A 12,691-nucleotide genomic window follows, 5' to 3' on the forward strand; every position below is an offset into this window, starting at 1 on the left:
GGGATTCTGGTGGTCAGGCTCGCTGACTTGGTTGATGCATGTCGTCGTATCCAAAAAGGGTAGATCGATGCTCATGATGCCAATCACTGGATTGTCTGGCCAGACTCGATTATTTACAGACCGCTGTCAGGTAGCTCGAATATTGCTGAGTGCGGCGTTAAACAAAACACAAATATATATTATATGTTATATGTTAAGGTTCCATATTTATTTTCCACTTCAGGGGTTGTATGGATTGGTTTACGAGATCTCCATCGTAACAACACGTTTTTCTGGATTGACGGAGATCGTCTTACATTCAGCTGTTGGGACCAAAAAGAACCAAGTCACAACTATAATGGAGTTGATGAAGACTGCGTTGCCGCAGATTCTTCCTGGTCCAAAACCACCTGGACAGATAGGGTTTGCGGGAATACCTATGAGTTCATATGTCAGTTAAAAGCCCCATTCTCTGACAGCCAGATACCATGATAGCATACATAGAAGCCCTGTTAATAAGCACCCTGTTATTCTGCAATCACTGCGTTTAGATGATTCCTGACTGAAACGTCTTCCATGTGGACATTACCCAGGTAAGATTACTCCCTTAATCCAACGCTCGTCTCGTTGAAGACCCGGGTTCGATCAACCACACGGGTACAAGGTGTGTAGCCCATTTCTGGTGTCTACCGACGTGATATTGCTAGACTATTGCTAAACGTGGCCTTAAACCCTACTCACTTACTCACTTCATCCAAACGTTTTCACAGGGAATTGGATTCATGAGGCTTCTCTGTATAAGAAGTCCCGTGGAATCTGTTTCGGTGGATAATCTAGACTGGCTGTTCTCTGGTGTTGATGTTTTGTGACTATAACAATGGTCACTTGGCTTATAAATATTTGTGTGATCTAGTTTTTTGAAATAAAATGAATCTTCGCCATATGCTTTTGTTATACCGCTGTGATCGCGTTGAAGCTCCATACAAGGTCTGTAATATTACATCTTGGCGGACCCGTGAAGATTCCGGGATAGAATAGTTCTTCAGCAACCCATGCTTGCCGTAAAAGGTGACTATGCTTCTCGTAAAAGGCGACTAACGGGATCGGCTGGTCAGGCTCGCTGACTTGGTTGATGCATGTCATCGATCTCAATTGCGTGGATCGATGCTCATGATATTAATCACTGGATTGTCTGGTCCAGACTCGATTATTTACAGACCGCCGTCATATAGCTGGAATATTGATGAGTGCGGCGTTAAACAACAAACCAACCAACCAACTTCTTGGCACGGTTGGTTTGTCTGTCTGAAACGTCGTATTCCGGTAACCGTGAAGATTTCGGGGTAGAATAGGTCTTCAGCAACCCATGCTTGCCGTAAAAGGTGACTAAGCTTGCCGTAAAAGGCGTCTATGCTTGTCGCAAAAGGCTACTATGCTTGTCGTGAAAGGCGACTATGCTTGTCGTAAAAGGCGACTATGCTTGTCGTAAAAGGCGACTGTGCTTGCCACAAAAGGCGACTATGCTTGGCGTAAAAGGTTACTATGCTTGTCGTAAAAGGCGACTAACGGGATCGGGTAGGCAGGCTCACTGACTTGGTTGATGCATGTCATCGTATCCCAATTTCAAGGATCGATGCTCATGATGTCAATCACTGGATTGTCTGGTCCAGTCCCGATTATTTACGATTATGAATTTATCTCATGGTCATGCAAATAAAACAAGTGGATATTAAAATGGCATACTTTATTTTGCAGAACCATTTTAGGGTAAAACAAACGTTTCAAAGAAATCAGTGTCTTTCGATCGGAAATTTAACATCGTAGTGCAGGTTACTATTAGTTTGTTTTGTTTATAAGGCTACAAGTCACATAGAAACCTATTCTGAAATCATTTCATTCAGAGGTCACAACATTCCATGAACTCATGCGGGTCATAATGTTGTACAATTCGAAAGTTAAAAACAAAGGTTCACTCATATTCAGACATCAACCACTTGTATTTTCGAGCGACTTTTTCCGCATCATCGATCATTCTTTAACACGTGGTGCTAGTAAAATGGAATTGACAATATTGACATGCATGCTCGTTGAAATTTCATTCGCCAAGCTGAATAAAGAACAAATGAAATGACTTGACAATGAATACCATCTAAAACATGGTCAATGCACGGGCTTCAAGAATGTTTATATAGTACACGCATGTTAAACATGAAATATTTTCAATATTCCAAAGCATCAGTAGATTCAATATATTTATCATTGTGCTTGTTAAATCTGTTCGGGACAATCACACAATCTAAAAACACGCCGACTGGTCTTAAATATGACCAATGGGCACGTTAATGGCCTCTGCTGGACAAACCATATTTTGGCAGTTTCTTGAAACCGTTCCTAATTGATCATGGTATCTCCAGCATCAAGAATATTCGCAGAATTGTTAATCCACACTGACAGCTCTAGCTGTTAAAATGTTGGTCAGCTGGTACAGTTCCAAATATATTTCGTCCGTCATCTACGCTCCATGATGGGAGTGAATAGAACATTGAGGTTTTGACACAATAAGCAACCACTTAAAGTTGCAAGGAAATTCCAGTAACCAAGGTTACTGTAATCAGGATATTGAGTTCTGATGAACTGGCTTCTTCAGCTCTGGTGCAGGTGTTTCGCCCTGTAACCAATATGTTGTGACGCTTCCCTTGCCCTGGAAAGGGAATTAAAACTGTTTTTAACCGCATCAGCAACACGTGAGCCAGTGGAAGATAAAACAATTAGCTATAGTGCTATGTGTAGTTTGACAATGATAAAAATGTCAAAGATCATTAATTAAGTTCAACATTCCAATTAAATAAAATAACAAACTGTAACAAATGACACTCAAAACTAAAGTGTATATCTTATCCTTTAAGTTAATATGCTTCAAATATGCCAAAAGTATTTGGTTTAATATAAAACGGTATTCAAACTTTCACCCACACTTTGAAGCGACTAACAACGTTGATGAGTTAACGAAAAGTCTATGTGCACTCAAGCAATGAAAGTTTGACTAAATTGATTTTTTTTTTTTTTAAATGCTATATGCCAAAGTTTTGAGATGTATATTGCCTGGTAATATACCTGTAGTGATCATATAACCTTTCTTATTTTACTATAAAATACGTTTAATGTTGCAAAAATTTTAAAAAATTAGGAAGGTATCATCTTGTTCATATCTATTCAAAATAAGAATTCAGAAAATACCTTCATCTCAACTTCTCCTCTAAGTTCAAGGTCAAACGTGTCAAATGCTTCCAACGCTTCTTTCGTCTGTGGACTGACGTGGATTTTCAATGCTGAAAACAAATACAGAGAATGAATCGATGAGAACTTTAAACTGAACAGTCCTAACGCTGCACAGTAGTTCTGACTAGAAGCCTCGTTCAAAAAGAAAAGGGGAGGTCGGGTAGCCTAGTGGTTAAAGCGTTCGCTCGTCACGCCGAAGACCCGGATTCGATTCCCGACATTGGTACAATGTGTAAAGCCGATTTCTGGTGTCCCCCGCCGTGATATTGCTGGAATATTGCTAAAAGCGGCGTTAAACCATACTCACTCACTCACTCACTCAAAAAGAGAAAAGAATTTCAATGTTTTCATTCCGGTACATATATCCGTTTAAATTATGCTTCTCTCCTCATGTTGGGCGGTAGGTTAGCCTAGTTGTTTAAGCGTTCGCTTGTCACGCCGAAGACCCGGGTTCGATTCCACACATGGGTACAATGTGTGAAGCCCATTTCCTGTGTCCCCCGCCGCTAAAAACGGCGTAAAACCATAATCACTCACTCTCCCCTTATGTTGCCCCTTGTTATTTGAACGCCTACAAGCTCTGGGGGAAACTCTGACATTCATTTATTTCACATTTGGGGCGGTCGGGTAGCCTAAATGGTTAAAGCGTTTGCTCGTCACGCTAAAGACCCGGGTTCGATTCCCGACATTGGTACAATGTGTGAAGCCCATTTCTGGTGTCCTCCGCCGTGATATTGTTGGAATATTGCTAAAAGCGGCGTAAAACCATACTCACTCTCTCACTATTTCACATTCAACGAAATGTATGTTTACGTCAACCTTGCTTTAATATCCGCTTTCACCTCGATTAGAGGAATTGTTTTGACATATTTCATCACGATATGACATACATTCGTATTTATAATGATTTTAAGTTTCAGGAATTACAAACATGTATCTAAGCATAACCAGTGACACACATCAAATGTGATCGCCATAAGATGTTTTCTTGTAGTTAAGCGTTTTATCCATACGTGGATAAAATATTTGATAACGTTAAACAATGTGTGTTTATGCAAGGACGGGGATAATTATTTGAATTTGGGACAGTAGTAAATAATTACGCCAAGCTCAATATAACGTGCACTGATTTTCATTTTGTTCAGCTGGAAAGTTATTTTTAGAGAGTGAGTTAGGTTTAACGCTGTTTTGAACTGCCCGTTATACCCCTGTGTGTCAGGTTCTTTTCGGAAGAGACCCGTGGAGATGCGGAATAAAATAGGTCTTCAGCAACCCATGCTTGTTGTAAAAGGCGACTTTGCTTGTCGCAAGAGGCGACTTACGGGATCGCACAGCCAATTGCGGCGCCTTAGACGACATGGGCGGAGAGTGAGTGCCATTATACATCTCAAGTAATCACACAGCTTAACGACAATAGCACAGTGTCTTATGGTTCAACTAATCACTCAGCTTGACGACCATAGCCCAGTATCCTATGACTCAAGTAATCACACAGCTTGACGACCGTGGTCCAGTATCCTATGACTCAAGCAATCACACAGCTTAACGACCATAGCCCAGTATCCTATGACTCAAGCAATCACACAGCTTAACGACCATAGCCCAGTATCCTATAACTCAAGCAATCACACAGCTTGACGACCATAGCCCAGTATCCTATGACTCAAGCAATCACACAGCTTAACGACCATAGCCCAGTATCCTATGACTCAAGCAATCGCACAGCTTGACGACCACAGTCCAGTATCATATAACTCAAGCAATCACACAGCTTGACGACCATAGCCCAGTATCCTATGACTCAAGCAATCACACAGCTTAACGACCACAGCCCAGTATCCTATAACTCAAGCAATCACACAGCTTGACGACCATAGCCAAGTATCTTATGACTCAAGCAATCACACAGCTTGACGACCACAGTCCAGTATCCCATAACTCAAGCAATCACACAGCTTGACGACCATAGCCCAGTATCCTATAACTCAAGCAATCACACAGCTTGACGACCATAGCCCAGTGTCCTATAACTCAAGCAATTACACAGCTTGACGACCATAGCCCAGTATCCTATGACTCAAGCAATCACACAGCTTAACGACCATAGCCCAGTATCCTATGACTCAAGCAATCACACAGCTTGACGACATTAGCCCAGTATCCTATGACTCAAGCAATCACACAGCTTGACGACCATAGTCCAGTATCCTATGACTCAAGCAATCACACAGCTTGACGACCACAGTCCAGTATCCTATGACTCAAGCAATCACACAGCTTAACGACCACAGTCCAGTATCATATGACTCAAGCAATCACGCAGCTTAACGACCATAGCCCAGTATCCTATGACTCAAGCAATCACACAGCTTAACGACCATAGCCCAGTATCCTATGACTCAAGCAATCACACAGCTTAACGACCACAGTCCAGTATCCTATGACTCAAGCAATCACACAGCTTGACGACCACAGTCCAGTATCCTATGACTCAAGCAATCACACAGCTTGACGACCACAGTCCAGTATCCTATGACTCAAGCAATCACGCAGCTTGACGACCATAGTCCAGTATCCTATAACTCAAGCAATCACACAGCTTAACGACCATAGCCCAGTATCCTATGACTCAAGCAATCACACAGCTTGACGACCACAGTCCAGTATCCTATGACTCAAGCAATCACGCAGCTTGACGACCATAGTCCAGTATCCTATAACTCAAGCAATCACACAGCTTAACGACCATAGCCCAGTATCCTATGACTCAAGCAATCACACAGCTTGACGACCATAGTCCAGTATCATATGACTCAAGCAATCACGCAGCTTAACGACCATAGCCCAGTATCCTATAACTCAAGCAATCACACAGCTTGACGACCATAGTCCAGTATCATATGACTCAAGCAATCACGCAGCTTAACGACCATAGCCCAGTATCCTATGACTCAAGCAATCACACAGCTTGACGACCATAGTCCAGTATCATATGACTCAAGCAATCACGCAGCTTAACGACCATAGTCCAGTATCCTATGACTCAAGCAATCACACAGCTTGACGACCATAGTCCAGTATCATATGACTCAAGCAATCACGCAGCTTAACGACCATAGCCCAGTATCCTATGACTCAAGCAATCACACAGCTTGACGACCATAGTCCAGTATCATATGACTCAAGCAATCACGCAGCTTAACGACCATAGTCCAGTATCCTATGACTCAAGCAATCACGCAGCTTAACGACCATAGCCCAGTATTACTCACGTAATCCATTTGATTCCATCCTGGAGGCAGTATTGACAGTGTCTCCAAACAAACAGTACCTCGGCATCTTGTGACCAACAACTCCGGCACATACGGACCCTGAAAATGTAAGAGAAAGAGGAAACATTATTCCAGTAAACAAACTGTGGCACTGTCATGTAATTAAGAAATAAACGATGAGTGGGAGTTGTTTATCGTATAATAAAACAATGCAGGTAGAATAAACACGAGGCGCGCACCACCTTTGGTTTAATCTCCCTCCATTTTTTTATTGTACGATAAACAACGGCAACGGGTCGTTTATTTAGTATGTATAGGATAAAACACGTCCGAGGGTTGTTTTGATATTTAAAACCCGCATCCCGAGGGATTAATCAGCTACGTTCCCTCTGCATACCCCTATCTGCTATGCTACGGTCGGTACGTAACGTGTTGAAAGATGTATTTTTGTTCGAATTGCGAAAATATGCAAATATACAAATTAATGAAGTCTACAAAAAAATTTAAAGTGATACTGTATTGTGCCTTTGGTATTGAACCGCTACTATTTCATTTCTGATGAAGAGCTCGACTTTATATATATATATTGTCCTGGGGCCGTTGTACGAAACAACCTTAGCACTACGACTGTCGTAAGTCTATGTTAAGGTATGGGAGTTACAATCACCGCAGCACAACGACTGTCGTAAGTCTATGTTAAGGTATGGGAGTAACGATCACCTTATCGCTACGACTGTCGTAAGTCTATGTTAAGGTATGAGAGTTACGATCACCTTAGTGTTAAGATCGTAAACGGCACCCTGGTATGATGACATTACAACCGAACTTTGGTAAAGGAAATCACAAAACATTCAGATGAAACTTCGCGCTTCACAGGCAAATGAACACGGTGAACAAACGCCGCATTAAACATCATTAAAGACCGCCTCCGTGGTCTTGTGGTAGAGCGTCCGCCCGGAGAGCGGAAGGTCCGGGGTCCGATCCCTGCCGCGTCATACCAAAAGACGTTAAAAGATGGTACTTGTTGTTACCCTGTCTGGCGCTCGGCATTAAGGGTCTAAAACAAGGACTGGTCGGCTCGGAGTCAGTATACTGTGTCTGAGTGGGGTATTCATGTTAAACTGCGGCATGGTATCTCAGTGAGCTAGCACTATAAATCACACGTACATGCACGTCGCTATATAAGTGCAATAATCTTGGACGCGACGTTAAACCCCATTTCACCTCACCTCACCATTTCAGGTATAATGCAGAGTGTCAGTTTCATGTGCGGGGAAAGCCAGACGCGATGCAGGCCCTAGACGCATACCATTATCATGAAACTCGAAATGACATGGCTGGTCCCTACCTGGAATATTTATCAAAACGAATGTGATTTGCAACCCGCAATCACGTCATTCTGACAAGCATAATGGACGCTACTCTGGACAGTGTTTTGTGGGTTACTAGACGTCCAGGCCAACTCTTCTATTAGTAGTATACCAATTACATTGACATCTCAAAATAAGATTCATGTACATTCCATAAACCAAAACTGACTGAATATATCTTTTATGATATTATAGCTAAAATGAATTGAATGATCATTAAACCGCCCCTATGTTATCAGAAATGAGGGGCCACTGTTACCTGACAACGCCCTTATATTGCTTGACGACGGGCCATTGACGTCACGGGCCATGGATGACGTCATAGGGATAGTGAAATGTGACGTCACGTTCAATAGCGACGTCATCTGGTTTGTTCAATTACGATTCCATATTTGTAAAAGTGGGTCAGTGAAATTCGTGTTGATTGCAGTAAATATACCAAAACCGATATTGTTGTTTATTTTTTTGGGGGGGGGATAAATTCTATCCATGTTAGCTAAAATAACGGTAACGCTATGTTTTAGAGCATTATTACTTGCAGGAGACCTCGGGTATTTGAACTGTCTGTTAATGGAAGACCTCGATAGCGTTACCATTATATTATAATTCCTACCTGAATGAATGCCAATCCGCAGTTTCATTCGATGTTCGGGTCGATGGCGTATTTTGAAAGACAGTACAGCATTTAGAAGAGACAGGGACATGCGCGCAATCTCTCGTGCGTGGATATTTCCGTTCCTCACCGGAAGTCCCGACACCACCATATAAGCATCTCCAATAGTTTCAACCTTGAACAAAACAGGACAAGACACGTTCAGTGACAGTGCATGCAGTATTATTATGATTATGATTATGATTATGATTTTTATGATTATTACTTGTATTGTTATTATTGTTGTTGTTGTTGTTGTTATTATTATTATTATTATTATTATAATGATAATAATAATAATAATAATAATAATAATAATGCCTCAGTTGTGTAGATCGATGATCGATACCACTGTATCTGGTGCAAGACGTATATTTAAACATATACGTATCAACTGGGACTGAATGCTCTATTGAAATCACTATATGTTCATAGGAATACAATTAATTTGTTTATAAATGTTCATGATGAATTCATTGATTTTTTTATCAAATAAAACTCAGGGGATGAAAACAACGACCATATAATATTCTGGGTGTGGCCTACAGACAATATATTTTCAATCAGCTTTTCAAGAAAGATAGAGAGTTATTCTTCGACATCAGAAGCTTTTTGCCAACAAAACAATACTTTGTCATATCATTCAGCACGTTTGAAACAATGGCGTTTTTTACCAAAAATATCCAGTACCAATATCCAATGTAAAGTACCCAGAATATCAAATAGTCGGCGTCAAACTAAAGAAGGATCCGTATTTCTTACTTTATAGACATCAAAGTTTTCGATGATGGAATCGAACGTCGTGTAGAGATCATTCAACAGATCAATAACCTTAAAAATAGAAAAGGAAACGTTTCATGGCAGCATATATATTTAAAGTAGTAAAGAATAATAACACAATGTTTATTTGTCGTTTAACGCCACACATCCTAGAAATATGATAACAGCCTATTAATAAGCAGGTCTGGTCCAGACAAACCACTGCGTGATGTTATGACAACGAGCCACGCCTTCGAGAAACATTGACACATGATCAAGTTACCAAGTCTGACACACGATCTATTCAGTCGTATCTTAAGACTAGATTAGGTTGCTAAAAAATAGGGTTAGAATTGATCTTAAGTATCCTAGTTCAGGCTCACTGACTTCGTTGATGCGTGCCATCGTATCCCAGTTGAGTAGATCGATGATCATGATATCAATCACTGGATTGTCTGGTCCTTGTCTGTTTACAGACCACCGTTAGATTGCTTGAATATGTCTGAGTGTGGCGTTAAACACCAAACAAACATACATATGTATATGTAACAAATATCCTAAACACATTGCAATGTGACATACAATAACTTGTTTCTTATAGCCTCCATACTAAAAATATATGAGGTTTGTAGTCACTTTAAGTAATATCTAATATAAGTGAGTGTGGTTAAATGGTGAAATGGAGTTTAACGTCGTGTTCAAGATTATTTGACTTGTATAGCTACGTGCATTCACATACGTGTGCAGCTGCCTTGGCACTAGACGTTGACAGAAATACTCACCTCATTGGGTACTAGACGTTGACAGAAATACATACCTGCATTGGGGTACTAGACGTTGGCAGAAATACACACCTGCATTGGGGTACTAGACGTTGACAGAAATACACACCTGCATTGGGGTATTAGACGTTGACAGAAATGCACACCTGCATTGGGGTACTAGACGTTGACAGAAATACACACCTGCATTGGGGTACTAGACGTTGACAGAAATACACACCTGCATTTGGGTACTAGACGTTGACAGAAATACACACCTGCATTGGGGTACTAGACGTTGACAGAAATACACACCTGCATTGGGGTACTAGACGTTGACAGAAATACACACCTCATTGGGGTACTAGACGTTGACAGAAATACACACCTGCATTGGGGTACTAGACGTTGACAGAAATACACACCTGCATTGGGGTACTAGACGTTGACAGAAATACACACCTCATTGGGGTACTAGACGTTGACAGAAATACACACCTGCATTGGGGTACTAGACGTTGACAGAAATACACACCTCATTGGGGAACTAGACGTTGACAGAAATACACACCTGCATTGAGGTACTAGACGTTGACAGAAATACACACCTCATTGGGGTACTAGACGTTGACAGAAATACACACCTCATTGGGGTACTAGACGTTGACAGAAATACACACCTGCATTAGGGTACTAGACGTTGGCAGAAATACACACCTGCATTGGGGTACTAGACGTTGACAGAAATACATACCTGCATTGGGGTATTAGACGTTGACAGAAATACACACCTCATTGGGGTACTAGACGTTGGTAGAAATACACACCTGCATTGGGGTACTAGACGTTGGCAGAGATACACACCTGCATTGGGGTACTAGACGTTGACAGAAATACACACCTGCATTGGGGTACTAGACGTTGACAGAAATACACACCTGCATTGGGGTACTAGCTGCGGACAGAGCAGTGAACCCACAGATGTCGCTGAAGTAGATGGTCACTTGTTCATATGCCTCAGCTGCTACGGACTCTCCACGGACAAGGGCTTGAGCGACTGACCTGTTGAGATCAATGTCGTAATTAATGACCCCATTACAGAAGAACAGCCTTTTCGATATCGTGTAAATAGAGTTATGCATGCAATGGAGCCACACCTTTTCAGCGTGCAACGTAGGAATTCATCTCCTTTAAACAGGAAGTGTGGCCGATTGTAATGCAGTGCACGGGGAGTGTTCACGATGTGTGTGTATTTATTTGTCTCTGCGTCACGCCGACTCGACTTTATTATTATTTTATCTATTATTATCAAATGCAAGGTTTATACATATGCGCAGTTCCATAAATTGTCATGTCGTGCCTTTTCGTAGCTTGTGTGGCAATAGAAAGAAGTCTATGGGATTTTACTTCACTTTCAATCAGTCGACAGACAGTACAGCATGTTGAATCAATCACACGTAAAATAACTATTTTCTAATACTGCCGGCAAACCAAAATAAGTGAGTCAGTGGGTGAGTATGATTTAACGCCGCTCTTATTCCAGCAATTTTACGGCGGGGACACCAGAAATGGTCTTCACACATTGTACCCGTGTGAGGAATCGAACCCGGGTCTTCGGCGTGACGAGCGAACCCTTTAACCACAAGTGTACACCATCGCCCCACGGCGTGTCAGCTTGATGTGGGAGGAAGGGGACTGAATGTATGAGTGAGTGAGTATGGTTTTACGCCGCTTTTAGCAATATTCCAGCAATATCACGGCGTGGGACACAAGTAATGGGCTACACACATTGTACCCATGTCGGGAATCAAACCAAGGTCTTCGGCGTGACGAGCGAACGCTTTAACCACTAGGCTACCCGACCGCCCCCTGAATATATAAAAGCCCATAAGGGGCATTGCCATTGTTTTATCTTGAAACGTCAGGGTACATGGTTGAAAATTATCTTATACTTTCTTGAAAAATCAACTTATTTAGAAGAAACGTCAGGTTCTGATGTTGAAAATTAAAGATAAATTGAATACAGAAAGTGAACCTGCCACGGCGTCGCTTTCTTATTTGAGGTGTCACTATTGACACATAATGTATTCAGTGAAAACGTATTATAATATAATTACAGTAAACTACGGTTATAGCGAACTCAAAGGGACCACAAATTCTAGTTCGTTATAACCGTAATTCGTCATAAGCATATATACAGCATATATACAGCAAATGGCAGGGACCTAAAAACCAGTTCGTTATATCCATCAGTTCGTTATAAGCGTGTTCGTTATAACCGTAGTTTACTGTATGTCTTTTAATCTGAAGACTGCATTTAATTCAAATCGTTCACTTATATAGCACTCAGAATGTCACAATCGGAGAAACCCTATGACTGCGTACCTGGCTACCCCAAGGTGACAGGCGGTGGCGGATTTCTCGTAGGTTGCGATTGGACAACATAACAATCATTGGTCCTCTGTAGCGAATGAAATCAACTAGTAGACACCGGGAATTTGTTTGTGAAATTCCTCACGTCTCAATTAACATCATAAGAGCGGTGTGTTGGAATTTTATTCACCCAAAACAACTTTCGACGCGTTGACATGTTTCCTGGTTTATTAACATTCGTGTTGC

General features: G+C 41.4%; 1 protein-coding gene across 3 annotated transcripts in view; it reads right to left on the minus strand.

The window, feature by feature from the left end:
• Window positions 1-1,708: 1,708 nt before the first annotated feature.
• The window catches only part of LOC124115049 (atrial natriuretic peptide receptor 1-like), a 255,794-nt gene continuing 244,811 nt past the window's right edge, over window positions 1,709-12,691 (minus strand). For all 3 annotated transcript variants that reach the window (XM_048380802.1, XM_048380801.1, XM_048380800.1), the window contains 6 exons: window positions 11,011-11,134; window positions 9,315-9,383; window positions 8,514-8,688; window positions 6,531-6,629; window positions 3,217-3,308; window positions 1,709-2,680 (listed from right to left, as the gene is read on the minus strand). In XM_048380802.1, the coding sequence (XP_048236759.1) occupies window positions 2,591-2,680; window positions 3,217-3,308; window positions 6,531-6,629; window positions 8,514-8,688; window positions 9,315-9,383; window positions 11,011-11,134 (649 nt within the window). In that variant the 3' untranslated portion in view covers window positions 1,709-2,590. The remainder of the gene's footprint in view (window positions 2,681-3,216; window positions 3,309-6,530; window positions 6,630-8,513; window positions 8,689-9,314; window positions 9,384-11,010; window positions 11,135-12,691) is intronic.

The sequence above is a fragment of the Haliotis rufescens genome, unplaced genomic scaffold (genome assembly GCF_023055435.1).
Source record: "Haliotis rufescens isolate VD_foot unplaced genomic scaffold, xgHalRufe1.0.p SCAF_33, whole genome shotgun sequence".
NCBI lineage: Eukaryota > Metazoa > Mollusca > Gastropoda > Lepetellida > Haliotidae > Haliotis > Haliotis rufescens.